The sequence below is a fragment of the Aspergillus steynii genome (genome assembly GCF_002849105.1).
Source record: "Aspergillus steynii IBT 23096 chromosome Unknown P170scaffold_7, whole genome shotgun sequence".
In the NCBI taxonomy this organism is placed as follows: Eukaryota; Fungi; Ascomycota; class Eurotiomycetes; order Eurotiales; family Aspergillaceae; genus Aspergillus; species Aspergillus steynii.
This window is the reverse complement of record NW_020194404.1, coordinates 1296865-1313198: the sequence shown is the minus strand read 5'-3', so window position 1 is coordinate 1313198 and position 16334 is coordinate 1296865. Positions and strand designations below refer to the sequence as shown.

General features: G+C 52.9%; 5 protein-coding genes across 5 annotated transcripts; 2 read left to right on the top strand and 3 right to left on the bottom strand.

The window, feature by feature from the left end:
- Window positions 1–1294: 1294 nt before the first annotated feature.
- On the bottom strand, window positions 1295–2620 carry P170DRAFT_251609 (uncharacterized protein). The gene has a single exon (XM_024843028.1). It carries the CDS (start codon window positions 2209–2211, stop codon window positions 1483–1485), a length of 729 nt encoding a protein of 242 aa, XP_024701061.1. The 5' UTR covers window positions 2212–2620; the 3' UTR covers window positions 1295–1482.
- A 949-nt stretch (window positions 2621–3569) lies between these two features.
- P170DRAFT_428949 (folliculin domain-containing protein) lies at window positions 3570–5168 on the bottom strand (the record flags this gene model as incomplete). Its single annotated transcript, XM_024847864.1, has 2 exons — window positions 3570–4910; window positions 5157–5168. 2 exons carry the CDS (start codon window positions 5166–5168, stop codon window positions 3570–3572), a joined length of 1353 nt encoding a protein of 450 aa, XP_024701060.1.
- Window positions 5169–10568: 5400 nt separating this feature from the next.
- P170DRAFT_251546 (uncharacterized protein) lies at window positions 10569–11011 on the top strand. The gene is made up of 2 exons (XM_024843027.1): window positions 10569–10852; window positions 10908–11011. Exons 1-2 carry the CDS (start codon window positions 10674–10676, stop codon window positions 10927–10929), a joined length of 201 nt encoding a protein of 66 aa, XP_024701059.1. The 5' UTR covers window positions 10569–10673; the 3' UTR covers window positions 10930–11011.
- A 24-nt stretch (window positions 11012–11035) lies between these two features.
- On the bottom strand, window positions 11036–13910 carry grc3 (putative RNA processing protein Grc3). The gene is made up of 5 exons (XM_024845887.1): window positions 13821–13910; window positions 13353–13749; window positions 13173–13302; window positions 12808–13119; window positions 11036–12758 (listed from the first exon to the last, which is right to left on the bottom strand). The coding sequence occupies exons 1-5, from the start codon at window positions 13852–13854 to the stop codon at window positions 11094–11096; spliced, it is 2538 nt and encodes an 845-aa protein (XP_024701058.1). The 5' UTR covers window positions 13855–13910; the 3' UTR covers window positions 11036–11093.
- Window positions 13911–14058: 148 nt separating this feature from the next.
- P170DRAFT_458023 (DNA-directed RNA polymerase I subunit RPA34) lies at window positions 14059–15417 on the top strand. Its single transcript, XM_024851758.1, has 2 exons — window positions 14059–14488; window positions 14542–15417. Exons 1-2 carry the CDS (start codon window positions 14283–14285, stop codon window positions 15281–15283), a joined length of 948 nt encoding a protein of 315 aa, XP_024701057.1. The 5' UTR covers window positions 14059–14282; the 3' UTR covers window positions 15284–15417.
- Window positions 15418–16334: the final 917 nt, after the last annotated feature.

Genomic DNA, 16334 nt, shown 5'->3' with positions numbered 1-16334 from the left:
GAAGAAATATTCCCACAAGGAGCCCGAAGTTCGCACTCATGTCTCCAGCGCTCGACAGAAGGCCGAGGAGGCAAGAGCTAGTTTGGCCAGCACTCAGAACCGTGGCAGCGTGTTGTCTGGTCTGATGCGCCTGAAGGAGTCTGGTCGTATCGATGGGTTCCATGGAAGACTTGGCAACTTGGGAACGATTGACCAGGAATATGATGTTGCCATTTCCACCGCCTGTCCTGCCCTGGATAACATGGTCGTCGACACGGTGGAGGTTGGTCAACAATGTATCGACTATCTCCGAAAGAACAATCTCGGCCGTGCCAACTTCATTCTGCTGGATCGTCTCCCCCGGCGAGATATGTCGGCCGTCTCCACCCCGGAAAATGTTCCACGGCTTTTCGATCTTGTCAAGCCCAAGGATCCCAAATTTGCACCGGCTTTCTACAGTGTGATGCAAAACACCTTGGTCGCAAAGGACCTGGAACAGGCCAACCGCATTGCTTACGGCGCTCGACGGTGGAGGGTGGTCACGCTCGACGGCCAACTCATCGACACGTCCGGTACCATGAGTGGTGGTGGCACGCGCGTTGCCCGAGGTGGGATGTCGTCAAAGCAAGTGGCCGAAACGAGCCGAGAGCAGGTGTCGAAGCTCGAAGGTGACCTCGAGGAGATGGAGAAGAAATTCCAGGCCTTCCAGGAAAAGCAGCGACACATCGAGGCGTCGCTTCGGGAGAAGTCCGAGGAGATTCCTCGGATCGAGACCAAGATCCAGAAGATCATGATCGAGATTGAGAGTACCAATCGCAGTCTCGCAGATGCTCAACGTCGGGTCAAAGAATTGGGCGCCGCCCACAAGCCATCCAAGACCGATGCCGGCCAGGCGACCAGCCTTGAAAAACAGATTTCCGCACTGGAAGAGGAGATCGAAGACCTCCGCTCCCAGAAAGGAGTCATCGAGGAAGAAATCCAGACTCTCCAGAACAAGATCATGGAAGTCGGTGGTGTCCGGCTGCGAAGTCAGAAGGCCAAGGTTGACGGGCTTAAGGAGCAAATCAGCCTTCTCTCGGACGAGATTTCGAACGCTGAAGTTGGCAAGTCCAAGAACGAGAAGTCCATCCTGAAACACCAGAAAACTCGTAAGGACGCCGAAGAGGAGCTTGGACACATTGCCGAGGAACTCGAAAAACTTGCAGAAGATGTCGCAAACCAGGACAGCGATGCGTCCGGCTGGAAGCAAAAGGTGGAGGAAGCGCAAGAGGTAAGTACTTCGCAGCCGATGGACGAACAACAGCTTACATTCTGCAGGCCCTTGAGACCAAGAAGGAAGAGCTCTCAACTCTGAAATCTCAGTTAGACGAGAAGGTGGCCGAGCTGAATGAGAGCAGAGCCACAGAGATTGAGATGCGCAACAAGCTCGAGGAGAACCAGAAGGCTCTATCGGAGAATGAGAAGCGTGGACGATACTGGCAAGAGAAATTGTCCAAGCTGACGTTACAAAACGTTAGCGATCTGGGCGAGGAACAGGAGGCCACCGAGCTTCAGACCTACACCAAGGACGAGCTGTCCGAGATGAACAAGGAGTCTCTTAAGGCGGTCATTGCTGCACTTGAAGAGAAGAGCCAGAACGCGTCGGTCGATCTCTCTGTCATTGATGAATACCGTCGCCGGACGGCAGAGCACCAAGCTCGCTCGGCTGATCTGGCAACTGCCTTGACCTCTCGCGACAGTGCCAAGGCACGTCTGGACGGTCTCCGGTCCTCGCGACTGAACGGATTCATGGAGGGATTCGGCATCATCTCGCTTCGACTCAAGGAGATGTACCAGATGATCACCATGGGCGGTAACGCCGAGTTGGAGCTGGTCGACTCCTTGGATCCCTTCTCCGAGGGTATCCTGTTCTCCGTCATGCCCCCGAAGAAGAGCTGGAAGAACATCGGCAACCTGTCCGGTGGTGAGAAGACCCTGTCCAGTCTGGCTCTGGTCTTCGCTCTGCATCACTACAAGCCCACTCCGCTGTACGTGATGGACGAAATCGACGCTGCCCTGGATTTCCGAAACGTATGTCCCAATCCCAATCCCTTTTAGACAAGACCTCCCACTAACCTGCCTCCTCAGGTCTCCATCGTCGCCTCGTACATCAAGGAGCGAACCAAGAACGCGCAGTTCATCGTCATCTCCCTGCGAAACAACATGGTAAGTCCTGACCCGATCTTCCATCATGTCAGGTTCCTAACGCGTCGATTCCAGTTCGAACTCGCCTCGCGACTCGTGGGAGTCTACAAGGTCAACCACATGACCAAGAGCGTGACCATCCAGAACAGAGATTACATCACGGGACGATGATCGCATCTTTCTTCCGCATACTATCTGTTTCTTTTAGCTTGTTGGGGTCAGGGTTCATGTCGCTTACGTGGTTGTTTTCGTTTTCTGTTCATGGCTGGCACCGGAAATAGGGTGGGAATTGAGTTTTGGGTCTGCTTTTAGTTTATATTTATATTTTCTTCTGTGTCTATTTTTCTGATATTGATTGTCTATCGTCTTGCTTTTTCTTAATCTTTTTATTTTCACGTGCCATGTCTAGGGATACCGATCTTGAATACTATGGAATTTATGGATGTCTTTTTTAGGAAGTATTGGTTCCGGTTAATATGTATATATCATGTCTGGGTGACGTGCTGTAGGCTTTTCTCTACCTCTTCATATTATAAGGTATGATGTAGTTTAGAAAACCATGATATTATACAACAAAGACCTGAAACACCCAAATACTATACATAACATAAAAGTACACTACACAGGCTAATAAACAAGAACCAAGGCAAGTCTAACGCAATCGGCATAAAATACATGGATACGGTAGGTAGTTAAGTTAGGTAGTTACATACAGTCACAGAAGAAGAGAGAAGAGAAAAAAAAAAGAACACCAGGAACATGGACACGGCAAAGCCAGCGGCAAAAAGCGTAGTGATTTATCATTTCCCATCGCCCTTCGTAAAAGACATTCAAATCATGAGACTCATGATATGATGCAACGGCTGTCCTGCCAAACACAGATCCTCTCTTCTCCTCGCATTGCCGTGGCAATACAAGGGTATTATTAAAGACAATAGGGTGGTAATAATAAAGCGGATACTCGAGGGACTCGTTAAGCTATGGCAAGTGCCATGGCATAAGTCCTCGCCGGCTGAAACGAAAACACAGCAAAGCAAAGGGGAATAGAACGGAAAACCTGGGTCAAAGATCATTTGTCCACCCACGCTTAAAGAAAACAAGAAGAGGCTGGTGCCCAGAACAAAGATGAAAGAGACCGTAACTCCGTGTCCGATCTTGAGAGGACGCCATAAATCTATTGGAACCGGTTCCTTGACGGAACATGACAGAAAGAAGAAACCAGACGGGAAGAAAGAGAACAAGGCAGTGGCCAGAAAATAGGAAGGCGTCACTGCTGGAGATCAAAGGTAAGGGTATTGTTGAAATCCAGTGATGATGTAAAAGGTGAACAAAGGGTATCGGTAGTCGTGTCTAAAAATCTGAATCTTGTAGAGAGATAAGTCGCAGTAAACAGGCGGTTTATGATCTTAAGCGATGACTGATCGACGGGGGGCGATAGGAATGGGCTTCGGTCCCGATGAGATATCCAGCTTGGCCATGCCAAGATCGTTATCGTCGTATTTCTGGAGTTTCTGATCTTTGGGATGGCCCTTCTCGCCGCCCGACAAAAGCGATCGTTGTGTATCTTCGTCTTCGCGAACTGTACTGCAAACAAATCGTTCCTCCGAAATGGGGACGGCTCCAAACATTGAACCTAACTGTTGCAAAAGGGCAACAAAATGTGCGTGTATTTCCGCGAAAATGTACTGGTTGCCCACGATTTCCGAGAGGTTTCGTGCGCGAACCTGGCCGGGACGCCGAAGTCCATCGGGATCGACGGTGCGTCCGGTGAGGAAAGAGGAAACGGGAGTATAGGGATGTGTTCCGTTCCGATTGGAGCTGCCGTTCTGTTCCTCGCGCCGTTTTTCTTCCTCCTGGAATTTCTCGGCCGAGTTGACGATGCCAGATGCAATGCGACCGAATGCCCTCCATATCACTGGACAGGCACGGAACGCTTTACCCGCATCCTTACCGGCCAGCGCAACCAGCGCATAGCTGCGCCGTTTGCCGCGAGCCAGGGGGTCGGGAAGGCGAAAGATATAGGCAACCGTGTAACCGGCGTTCGAGTCGCCAAAACACAAAGGACCGGCGGAAAGACCACGGGGGAGGAGCTCGCAACTCAGCGTGCGGATGGACGATCGTCGAAGAAGGGCGTAGTCTGCGGGGTTGGGGGGACCTCGCAACGAGAGATAGGTGAGAATATGCGAGTGGCAAGAGGCGTCGGACGAAACGGACGACGAATGGAGGGATTCCGAAAACGAGGCATGCGTATGCGAGTCGTGCATGCTGTCGTTGTAATCGGAATGATTACTGCCGCAGGAGTAGACCAGTTCCCTCGACCGCAAAACGGGGCTGCTGTTTTTACCCTTGCCATCACCCTTTGGAGTCCCCGGGGCGCCTGCGGGAAGTTGTTTGCTCACACCCTCCGGCAAGGTCAGGCTGCAGCTGGCGCAAGTATCGCCGTCAGCGCCTCCGACACGGCTTAGTTTCTGGAATTCGGAAGCACTCGGTTGTGACTTCAGGAAGTAAGGATGGTCCTCGATCTTCGGTGACTTGGAACCCCCATTGGCGGGTTTCTCGGACGGCTTCGAGGGGCTGAATTCCTTGCGCAGGCCATGGGACGAGACCGTGTCGTGAGAAGTCGCCGGGGTATCATCGGGGGAGGAGTCGGAATGATCGGGGTAGCATTGCGAACAGGAGAACGGTAGGACTTGCGAACAAATGATCGAGGTCGGGCCATGTACCTCGCAAAAATGCGTCAAAGAGAGCTACAGGGGAGAGCACTTGGTTAGTCCGGATCCAATGCAATGGGACTGGGATGGGGCGAGGTCGCGTGAGCCCCGCGCCTTTGACGGTGGCAAGACGGCGACTTCGATTCGGCGCAAACGTGACTCGAGGACAAGGGGATGGACGATCTGCCAGGGACGAATGCGCAAGACTGACGCAGGTCGCAATGCGCCACTGGGGGTCGAGGATCGAAGGAGGCCAAACAAGGGAGAAGGGAGCGCACTCACAATGAAATCCATCTTCACGGATTAACGTCTAGCAGTATCCAACAACCATATTAAACCATCGTTGCAAGGCATGCTTTCCGGGACAGGAGGCGGAGGAGAGCGATTGTGGCGACTTTGGATTGAACCCGATGCGGCCACGAGAGACGAGGAAGGGTGGAGGGGAGGGCAGGAGAGGCGAGGAGGAATTGACGACTACTACCCACTTCCACCACGGTCACCGGCAGGAATCGTCACGGAAACTGCAAAGGCCAGCTTGCAGACCAGACAAGAGGGGAGGGAGGGAGGTGAGGATAGAGAGAGAAAAGGAAGGGAAAGTGAATGTCGAGGAGGGGGAAGCCAGAATATAATAATGAAGGGAATAAATTAAAATATGGGGATTGAAGGGTCTCCGACTTCTGGGCCATTCAGTACTCGGATTACTTTGCTTTTATTTTCTTTTATTTTCTTTTATTTTAATTTAATTTACCTTTAATTTGAATTTCTTTTTTCTTTTTTTTAATTCATGAATATTTAATATTTAATATTTCATACAATTTCATTGGTGACGGGAGTATGACGAAGCAGGCCTGAAGGGGGAGCGGGTCGTTCTGGTTTCCTGGTATTACCCGTCGGTACTGGTACGGTACGGTAAGGTATGGTAAGCGACGGGATCAGGCCGAAGAGAGCAGGAAGCCCAATGACCTCCAGCCCAACCGAGCTCGCCGTCGTATACTAGCGACTTCGCGATTAATCTGTCTGATTCCTAGCCCGCCGCTTAGTATCCAGCATCAGCCCTCCTCCCTCGTCCGCCTGTCAGCAGCGCCGGATGGAGTCCGACAGAAAACGGTCGCGATGCTAGAGGGACTCGCTTTCTTGGAGGCATTCCTTTGTTCCTCGGTCGCCCATTTCAGCCCCCTTTTCGATTCTGATTGATCGAGTCCCCTTGCTGTGAGACGGACTACCTTTTGGTCCGAGATATGGATATATTGATGTATGTATATATCTCTATTTTCCCCTTCTCCGGGAAAATGAGGGAGTGTACTCCGTATGAAACCGGTAAACTACCTTAGGTACTGACCGGAGTTAAGGCTGAGCGAACCACAGGCGACGGGACCAAAGGAGCGGGTCGGCGTCTGCCGCTAATCATCGCCGGTCTTTTTCTTTTTTCCTTTTTCTGTTTCTGTTCGTTTTGCCTTTCCCCTTTACGCAATGGAAGGCGTGTAGAACGGGAAATGGAAGAAGTCAATCACAGATCCATTTTTCCGCGCGTTTTTTAGCGGTCGCTCGGCTTTCTGCTTTGGGCCGAGCCTCTATTATTGGTTTCGGCCAGCAAGGATCGCAGGCCATCAACGCCATGGAAACAAGGGAAATCAATGAAACGAACTCAACCAGAGAATGATCCAACGTACGATTCGTCCGATTCTCCCCCGTCGGCTGGCAGCATGGATTTCGGTCGGCGTCTTGTGACCTCCGGGGAGGAAAAAGAAAAGGGACCAAATCAATAGTACGGGGGTTGAGAAGAATGGACAGAAAAAAATAAAACGCTCGCCTCGATCCCAGTACCAAATCCAAATCCACGATCCAATGAAGGCGCGGTCGATTCCAACCCAAACCTGGAAGATTTGCCGCCTTTCCACTGCCGGCGGACCCGATCTCGAACCGCCTACCAGGGTCACCCCTTCGGCATTCTTCCACGTTCCCGGGCTGATGGACTACGTACTCCATGGATTCCCAGGAGGCAAGAGGTGGCACGACCGACCGATGCTCTGCAAACGGTTCCGCCCAAACTCTACTGCTAGTCTACTAGTCGTAGTAGACTTCCATCACATGGAGGGCAATGGGACAACGGTCTGTCTCTGGTGGTCGTACCGAGGGAATGGGCGTCACAGATGGTGTTCATCTCTGATTTCTGATACTGAACGGACATCATGCCGGCGGAGTACATGCCAAATGGAAGTATTCTTCCGCTGACGATCCCGTTACGGAGTATGTGATGTCCGTGAGAAACCCCCGTGTCCATTTTTTGATGATACTACGGAGTAGTCGTGACTACTCTCCCCCGTTTCGTTCGAAGGAGTCCATTAATATTACACCTCGATAATTGGATCACGGCCAAAAGATTCATCCCCCCTGTCGCCTTACCTCTCATCCTTTCCATCTCGCCCAATTTCCCACCCATCCGATTTGCTGCGTCGGTCGGGTCGCATCCGTTTCCTTCTGCCACTCCCTGCCTCGAAGGGTAAAGGCCAGGGTGGGCGCTAGAGGGGCTCCTCCTGGCTGGTCGGCTCCACCGAACTCGGTCGCAGGCGTTCAGTCCAATCTACGCCCACGCGGTTGTAATCTCCTGATGAGATGGATGCTGCATGCGGAGTGCATGATTCAAATCCTGGGAGGCGAGGGCCCTCTGCTCCATCGGCTATGGGTAAGGGGACGGGATTCATTTGATCGTTCGATCTTATTGGAATTAGCATTAAGCATTGGAATTGGGATGGTCGCGCTTGGGGACTCCGTCCTTCTCGTCAAGCATGACTATTCCGGCGGTATTATTCTACTCTCCTCCGTATGATCCCAGCCTTCAGGATGATATTATCACGATGATATTATTATTACGATTATATTACGATGATATTATTATCAGGACCCATCTCCTCGGACCTTGGCCAAATTGACCAACGTCGAACGATCATTGGCATGAAGATAGGGATGCGACCGGCCAGATTCCCTGTCGGGGGTGAAAAGGCAACGTCACACTGCAGCCACTAGTTCGCGATGTCTCTCCGGTCTGGACGATTCCTGCTTACGGGAACCGCGCGGGCGGATGTGATAGATAGTTCGAGTGCAGCCTCGCTGGACAAACGACATGGGAAGGCTTGAACGGAGCCGGACGGGACGTCTTATCAGTGTTAACCCGCATGTCGGTGATGGATAAATGAATCGCTGCATATCATTGACCAAGGGCTGTCTATCTCCTGCAGGTGGGATTTCCTCCGTATATGTGATGGGCTTATGGCTGGCGGATCTACCCACACCGCAACATGTCGGACATTCAACGCCGAATAGAACAGGACAATCAGATTATTCCCCGAGTTTCTGACATCAGAGCCGCTCCTTTCATTTCGTTGAAACATCGTCCGTATTGTTCTGATGTACTCCGTATTGGGGTTCTGACATATACCGAGTAGATTGATTATTTGCACTACATACGGAGTAGTAGATAGTATACTCCGAGTGTAGTCCGTTAGCACGAGCCTCGCCTGCGTTGTCCGTTTCGCCGGACCTTGATATGACAGATCATGCAGGCTATCTGTCCGTTGACTCTTACCGGCTTGGGACTAAGCCGAGGGCCGTGAACGATGCCTCCACAAGTATCCACGAAGTAGGTATACTCCGTCAGTATACAGAGGTACGGAGCAATTAAACTGATTCAGCTGGGTTACCTGCAGAAAACCATCTCGCAACGCTCGTAATGATAGTGAAAGCCGGAATATAACATACTCGGTCAGGTAACCAGGCACACGAGCTTCACGGACTAAAACCCCACCCGAGGATCCAAGAGGACCAAGACCGGACCACTCCAGTGCGAGCAGACCGTCTCCACGTGGGTTTCCTATCCATGGAAATTCTCGCAATCAAAAAGCTCTCGCCAGAGGACATACTCCGTACGCGGGAGATACTCCGTAGTGCTCGCAAATCCTGCAGAACCCAGCCACAAGCCGGATGACAGGACGATGCGTTCATTGTGGATATAAAATTTCCGTTAGTCCACCCGGTGCCTGGGAGGGCGTCCTCCGTCCTTTTTTCGGCGCCGCCAATGATGCACCGCTGTCTGCGGACTCCGGAGGAACGCTCGAAGGAGCGACTCCACGAGGCCGAATGGAGCATTACCCAGGCAACTTCCACGCCCAGCGGTGGACCGTTTGAAGTCCCATTCGCCTTGGGCCCGGGAGTGTTGACTATCGAGTGTTTATTATTATTGTTTACGGAGTACTCATTTATTCTTGGCCCGTGCTGGGATCTTGACAGCGCTGCTGTCTTACGGTCCGGAGTCCTCCGTATTTGATCCCATTTACGGGTTCTCTACGGAGTGCAGCCTAGTTCACTAGTTACAGAGTAGTAAATGTTGCCGTGACTAACGAGGGTATACTACGGAGTAATCGCCCCTCCTCAGCCTCGGGATACCAGGATCATAGCCAACTACGGGGTATACCCAAGTGACCACAACAAACATGCTGAGACACGCAGAGCGCTAAGTCCAATCTCAGGAGTCGAAATCGAAGTAGTTCGATCGGTGCGGCTGAATCTTGTACCAGGTCCAGATTCCTCGTGCTCGTTGCCTTACGGAGTACTCTTGAACCCTTCAGTTTCACGGAGTATGTACGTGTAACTCCACCAGCTAGTCAATAATACTCTTTCTGTACGCAGTAAAGCCATTAAAAATAAAAATAACCACCAACGTCCGTCGCATTTGTCAGACTGAGACATGAATCGTCCACCAACCACGGCCACCGTCTGAATAGTTAATCATCTTCACTCCTCGACGCTCTCTCCCAGACGGTCTAGACTAACCGGACCGCCCCGTATTACAGACTTTGTCGTCGCCCTCGTTATGTAATGATGCTGGGCTTAGCTCGTCGTGGTTAACTCTGTCGACTCTCTCTCTCTCCACTTCCGTGAGTGATTTTATGCTTCTCACTAACTTAGACCGTTCCCCTCCCTCTCCCGAGATGTCCGCCACTTTTTCTAGTCTCGCCGGTTGGCCATTGCTTGGTTGGGCTCCTTGATTGGAGGCTGGTTGGTGCGGTGTGTCACTGCTTTCTTTCTTTCTTTCTTTCTTTCTTTCTTTCGTTCTGTCTTTCTTTGTTTTTGTGGTTGATTTTTTTATTTTTATTTTTCTTTTTTCTTTTCCCGTCTACGCCTCGAGTCCTGGCCCCCTTCTACTTATTAATCCGTATTGAATGATTCCTTTTCTTTTTCGTGTACGGACTACGGACTCTGGATGGCCATTACTACCTATTACGGATCCTGCGAGTGGTTCTGTGCTTGGGGCTAAGGTAGTTAGTAGTTAGTTAGTATTTCCTCCTTGGTACATGTACCTAGTGTTTACTTCCTGCCTACTTCCTGGTCCCTACCGGGTTCTCCCTGCTTGATGTACATACGGAGTACATGCCCCGTACAGACGCAGGTAGGCGAGTCACATACCCAGTGAACAGGAAGGAAGTAAATAGTCCATGGCAGATGCAGGCCCAACTGCCCTCGGATATGACTGTGTCACGGTGCCGTGCGAGTGTAGTTCTGGGCTCTGTATACCTCGACTGCAGCTGTATATAATGTATGTACCTACGGCCTAGACACTGAAGAGGGAACTATTGCTTTGACTTGGACTCTATTCCAGACCAGACGGTTCACGGTTCTCCCCTCCCCTCATCTTCTCACCTACCTATCTACCTACCTACCTAGTACTAAGCCAGCAGGCAGGTAAGTCAGTTAATTGAGCCGGCGGAGTCTCGTCGTACAACGCAGCACGTACATTTCCACTGCATGTCAGAATCCTTGTCTGCAGTGGACTTGACTTGTGCTGTCCACTTTTTCCCTGTCTGGTTCTCGATTTCTTTTTCTTTTTTCGGCTGGCCGCAGTCTCCGCTGTATCCTGGATTTAATTCCAGATCCTATCCTGGCAGTCCGATCGGGGGGGTTTTTTTTAGGATCGCAGTCGGTGGGTGAGTTTGCCGCGGGGTTGGATTGAGGGGTTGTTTCTTACTTACCTACTTCTAGGCTCTGTGTGATTAGTTGGTAGGTGGGTTGGCTGATCTTAGTGGGTTGTTACTTGTTAGTTACCGGTGGAATGATTTCGTGGGTTCCTTTGAATCGTCGATTTTTATACAAGAGGTATCTGGTTAGATAGCAATGGTACATGTACTGAATGACTGTAGCATAAATAGAATAAAGAAAGAAAATTGTCTACCAATCCCCCTCGCTCTCACTCCCCGGATATGCCTTCTTCCGGAGCTTCCACAGCGACTTCTCGCGCTGCGAGGCCGCCTCCCTCTGTCGCCGACTGTCATCGACGACCGTCATCCACGGCACGTTGCTTGCGCGGCGGACGCGGTCCCGAAGAGCGGCAGACACCCGCGCTCGCGTCGCCGGGTCCAGGCCTCCTCCTGCTGCCTTCTCCTCGCCTCCTTGACTTTGGATCTTTCTGGCCTTGTCGATCGACTCGCGATGCCGCTTCTCGGCGGCCCGTGCGCCGTGGTACTCCTCGCTGACGGCCCAGTTCGGGTTGTCCAGTTGCCCGCGCACTAGCACGATGCCGCTCCCGTGCTCCAGGGCCTGGCGGATCTTGGACCCCGCGATGGGTGTCACCAGCTCGAGGCGCCGCGAGGGGACGTCGACGGAGCGCACGAGCGCCAGCCCGAGACTATGCGACGCGCGGGGGTCGAGCGGGGTGCAGCTGCCGGCGCCGACGAAGAGGTAGGGGAGGTCTTCGTTGCGCGTGCGGGTGATGTTGGCGTCGATGGAGGAGGGGGTGGTGGTGGTGGATGGGTGGTCTTGGGGTTTGGGGGTGGTGGGTTCGGCTTCGTCGTCGTCCATGTTGACGTCGGAACCGGCGTGGGACGCGTTTTCCATTTCCTCGTCCTCTGCGTCCGGAGCGCCGTTTGTTGGTTGTTCCCGGTCGGTCTCGCCGAGGATGGCGCGGGGGGATTCAACGGCGACGACGCCGACCAGGGCGCCGTCGAGGACGTCGTGCAGAAGGTCCGGGTCGATCTGGGAGCCCATGACCATGATGCCGCGGATGCCTTGGTTGGGCCCGGCGTAGGAGACTCGGAACGGTCGGGTGTGGGAGAGGGGCTGGTCGAGCCAGAGCGGGTTGCTGATGCCGTCGGCGTGGTTCAGATGGAAGTAGGACTGCATCTGCATGGTGCGCAGCTGCGCGCTGGACCGGCTGACGAAATCGGTGGGCTGAGATGGGAGGATGGTGAGAGGGACCATGGCTTCGTGCGCCGCCTGTCCAAGGGGCTCGATCACTTCGGTAGGCCCCTTCTCGCTCATGTAGACGACGTCAGACAGCCCGAGCGAGCGCACCAGCCAGGTCGCCACTTCCAGGCCGAGTCCGAAGATCCATCCCGGGTAGTTGATGATGAGGGAGCATTGGGGGTAGGTGGCGAGCAGGGCGCGATAGCGGTCCATGAGGTCCATGGCCGCGAGCATGTAGTGGTCGGGGTCGTCCTTGGGCGATGTTGCTCCGATGTGGTGTGCGCGCACCATCGTGCCGGTCTGCGAACCGTCCAGCGACGGATGAGAGAACGGGGGACCAAAGACAGGAGACCGCAGATGCGCAAGGTAGACCTGGCCCATAGGGGAGAACTCGGGCTGGCCGGGGTCGAGGTCGAGGAAGGCAACGCCATCGGTGTTGTAGTAGTTGGTCTCGGTCTGCGGGGCGGGACTGAGGAGGTGGTTCAAGAGATATCGACTGAAGGTGGATTTTCCAGACGCCTTAGGACCACAGATTAGTGTCTTAAGCCGTCCACCACGTTGAGAGAGAGACTTGATAGCCGAGCTCCATTGCTTTTCCAGATGCAGTGGTCGCAAGTGTCGCTTGAGAGAATCGTCGGCGGATGTATACAACTATGCCAGGTTAGATTGTGTATGCGGAGGGCCAAGGGGCGACACTTACAACGGAGAATGTCCTTCTAGTAGATGCCGGTTCTTTTTTCAAGGTGAGCTTGTCGGCGGCGGTGTTTTTTCCATTCCACACACGTTGATATAGAGGAGACAGGTCCCTCAGACGGTAGATACCGCTGTGGCAGGATTTGACCTCAATTTCTGCCGCTCCGTCGACACTAGCGACACACTTGATGACAGGCAGAGAGTGAGTCGAGGGCGCATAGACTCTGTAGACTCGAGACGATGGATGCAACTTGGCGCCCATCAGACTGATCACGCCTCGTTTCACCCAAAGGTCGTAGTGGCCAAGCAACACCAAGCTCTACGAAAGATTAGCATGATCCATCAGTCCTCGTAGCACACACAGAGACGTACCATCTTGTCTTTTATCCGAACACAGAGTCTTTCCTCATCGCTGTAGACGATGTTGCTTTTGTTCAAACGAGTTCTTGACAACGGGAACTCCTCCTGTGCGAGAGCCGGGGTATCTGCAGGAGACTCATATCTAGGGATGTCAGTTCCTATCCCTCGATCCCTCACTAAAGACCAACTCACTCATCGTCATCATTTTGCACAGAGCCGATCCCGTTCTCCCCCACAATGGCATCCTCCTCATCTGATTCCTCCGAGGCACCTTCGTTCTCATTGTCCTGAGAGGCACTAGGAGGCGGTCCTTGTTCGGTAGGTTTCGGGGCTGGTGCTTTAGCCTTCTTCTCCGGGGTGCTTTGTGCCTTCGAGTCCTCTGTCTTTCGCCGGGTTGATCGCCTCGTTTGCCGGCGGTCGTCTACGCCGGCGGCCTGTACCGAATTCTCTTCCTCTTCTTCGGGGGTGCGCCGCGCCTTTTTAGAAGGGGGTTCGCCGGAGGTTTCAGGTTTTGACGGCTTCGCCGGGGGTGCAGCAGTCTGCGCCTGCTGCTGGCGAGCTTTGCGCGCCGCAACGGCGCTCATCGGAGCTAGGAGGGTTGATGTCAGTATACAATTTTTTTCCCTCTGAATTCCAAGGAAGACTGGATTGGGCACACACCAGCCGCAGCTTGTTTATCAGCCTTTCTCTTCATAATTTCCAAAATACCCGAGATTTTCCACCAAAATTCCAGCTCATTCGACAGTGCCGCGCAGACTTTTCGAGAGGTGGTGTTGGCGGGACCCTCGAAAGTCGATAATTCAGACCGCGGACTTTTGATGGTGGTCCGTGCTCCGCGGAGCAAAGAGGGTCAAGGGAAAAAAAAAAAAAAGTTATCGCGTTATCGCTCCCAGCAATCGCCGGTTGGAATCGCTCAACTCCCAGGAATCATATTGACTCTCAATTAATTATCCCCAATCGCGCAGTCGAGCTTTTGGATTGGTTTGTTTTATTACGCTGGTCACCCTCTCATCAAGCAAATTCGTTGCTTGGCGCTCCCCATCGCAAGCCCGCCGAACTTTTTTCTTCCCTCGAACTCCGAGCGTCGACAAAAGCGCTCCTCCAAAAAGACCCGCAAACATAATGGCTCCCAAGTCAGCCTCGTCCTCTTCGTCGGAGAGTGAGAGCAGATCCTCTTCTCCCGAAGTGACCAAGAAGACCACGCAAGCGTCGAGTTCGGAATCGGAGGAAGACTCGTCAAGCGGCTCCAGCGAAGGCGAGAGCGATAATGAAAGCGCCGCTTCTTCCAAGGAAGAATCAGACAACGAGTCTGAAGAATCATCTGATGAGTAGGTGCAATCATGTCTGCCTCGCCACTAGCCATCTAACCCGTCATGTTTAGGTCGTCCAAAGTGAAGACCATCGCCGCGCAGCCCTTCAAGGCCCCCTCCGGTTTCCGATCCGTGAAGAAACAATCGCCTCCTTCCTCCAGCACCGCCTCCGCCTTGTCCGATCTCCGCGGGAAGCAAATCTTCCACGTCTCCGCCCCGGCCTTCCTCCCTCTCTCGAAAGTCAAGGAGATCTCGTTGGCCAAGGTCCTGCAGGGCGAGCCGGTTATGAAGCACGAAGGCGTGGCGTATGGCATCCCGGCTGAAAGCATGAGCAACGGCGATGTGGCTGGGCAAACGCTCCTCACTTATGACCCCAAGACCCAGACGTATACATCTACGACAGCGGACAATATCCAGAGCTACCATGTGCAGGAGCTGGCCCAGCTCCCGGAGCGATCTGAGACGGAAGGAAAAGTACGGGCGGCGGCACAGGAGCAGGTGGTTCCTCCGAGGAAACAGCCCAAGCACTTGAAGATGCGGTTCCGTCCCGTGGGAAGCCGCAATGCGCCCGCGGAGACGATCGGGTCGAGCTCGGAAGAGTCAGAGGGAGAGGCGCCTACGTTCAAGGTCCCCAAGGGTGCCAAGGTCGACAAGGAGGAGAGAAAGCGGAAACAACACCCTACCGAGGGCGAGGGGAACACGGCCAGCGGCGAGCCTCGGAAGAAGTCCAAGAAGCACGAGGACGGGGAGAAAAAGAAATCCAGCAAGAGCAAGGAGGAGAAGAAGCGGAAGAAGTCCGGAACGACCGCATGAGACGAGTCTGAAATTTTGTTGGACGTTTGACACTGGGTGGATACACATTTCTTTTGCATCAGGGCGCATGATACCTGGATGAGCTTGTATATAGGTGGACCACTAAAAATTGTGAGATTAAGAGTTTGCTTATGGTGATTTTCTACGTCGAAAGAAACCATTTTCGAGGCTACTGGGCTGCTAGATGAGTCTGGGAGTAAAGGACGGATACCTTGTCGATATCACATCGAGACGACGGCCCACCAGACGTCGATCAACCGCCTTCAAAGCGCAGCCACTAAGCCCCGGTGATGGAGCCTCGTGTATCCGTACTTCGTATGTACTTGTCAGTCGGCACAGCCTCCAGAGGCAGGCAAATACCAGCCTTTGGGCCAGATCATGCGAGCGCTCTACAGGAGTCCGATGCACAGCCAAATTGCTCATTTTATGGACCATCGCCGGTTCCATGGATAGAGACGCAGGCCTGTAGATAATTTCTCGCCACAGCCCTGACGGATGACATAAGTCAGTTAGCGCCCCGGCTGTCTCATGGGGGTGTTCTGATTGGTTAGGCCCTTATTCAAGTCTGTACGAGTACCCTGTGGAAAGAGACCTGGCAGATCACGGTGGCTTCAGGTATATAAGAATCCCGCATGCCGAGGCCGACAAAGGCTGCCAATTACGGAATAAAGAACACTCAGGTAAGGTTGTTACCGAAGTCTGTTCACTGCCCAACGATAATAGATACTCCTACAACCAGCAAACATTTATAGCGGTTGTTTGGTAAGAGGGTTTGTTTGCGCTGTAACAAAAAGGAGCATGAAAGAAAAGGTCACATGATACAATGAACCAACATATAGGGGGATAAATGAGCTGAATACTCTGAATCGATGTTCTGGAATGTAATGTTGGATGGACTCTTGATACCGGCCTAATTATTAGACCCTTGTACTCCACTCACTTCACTAGGTAGTTAACTAAGGTGATAACTAAATAGTTATTAGAGTGGCTGACGTCAGCGCTCCAGTGACGGGGTCAGTTGTGGCTGTTGCTGTCACCTGCTCCGACACTT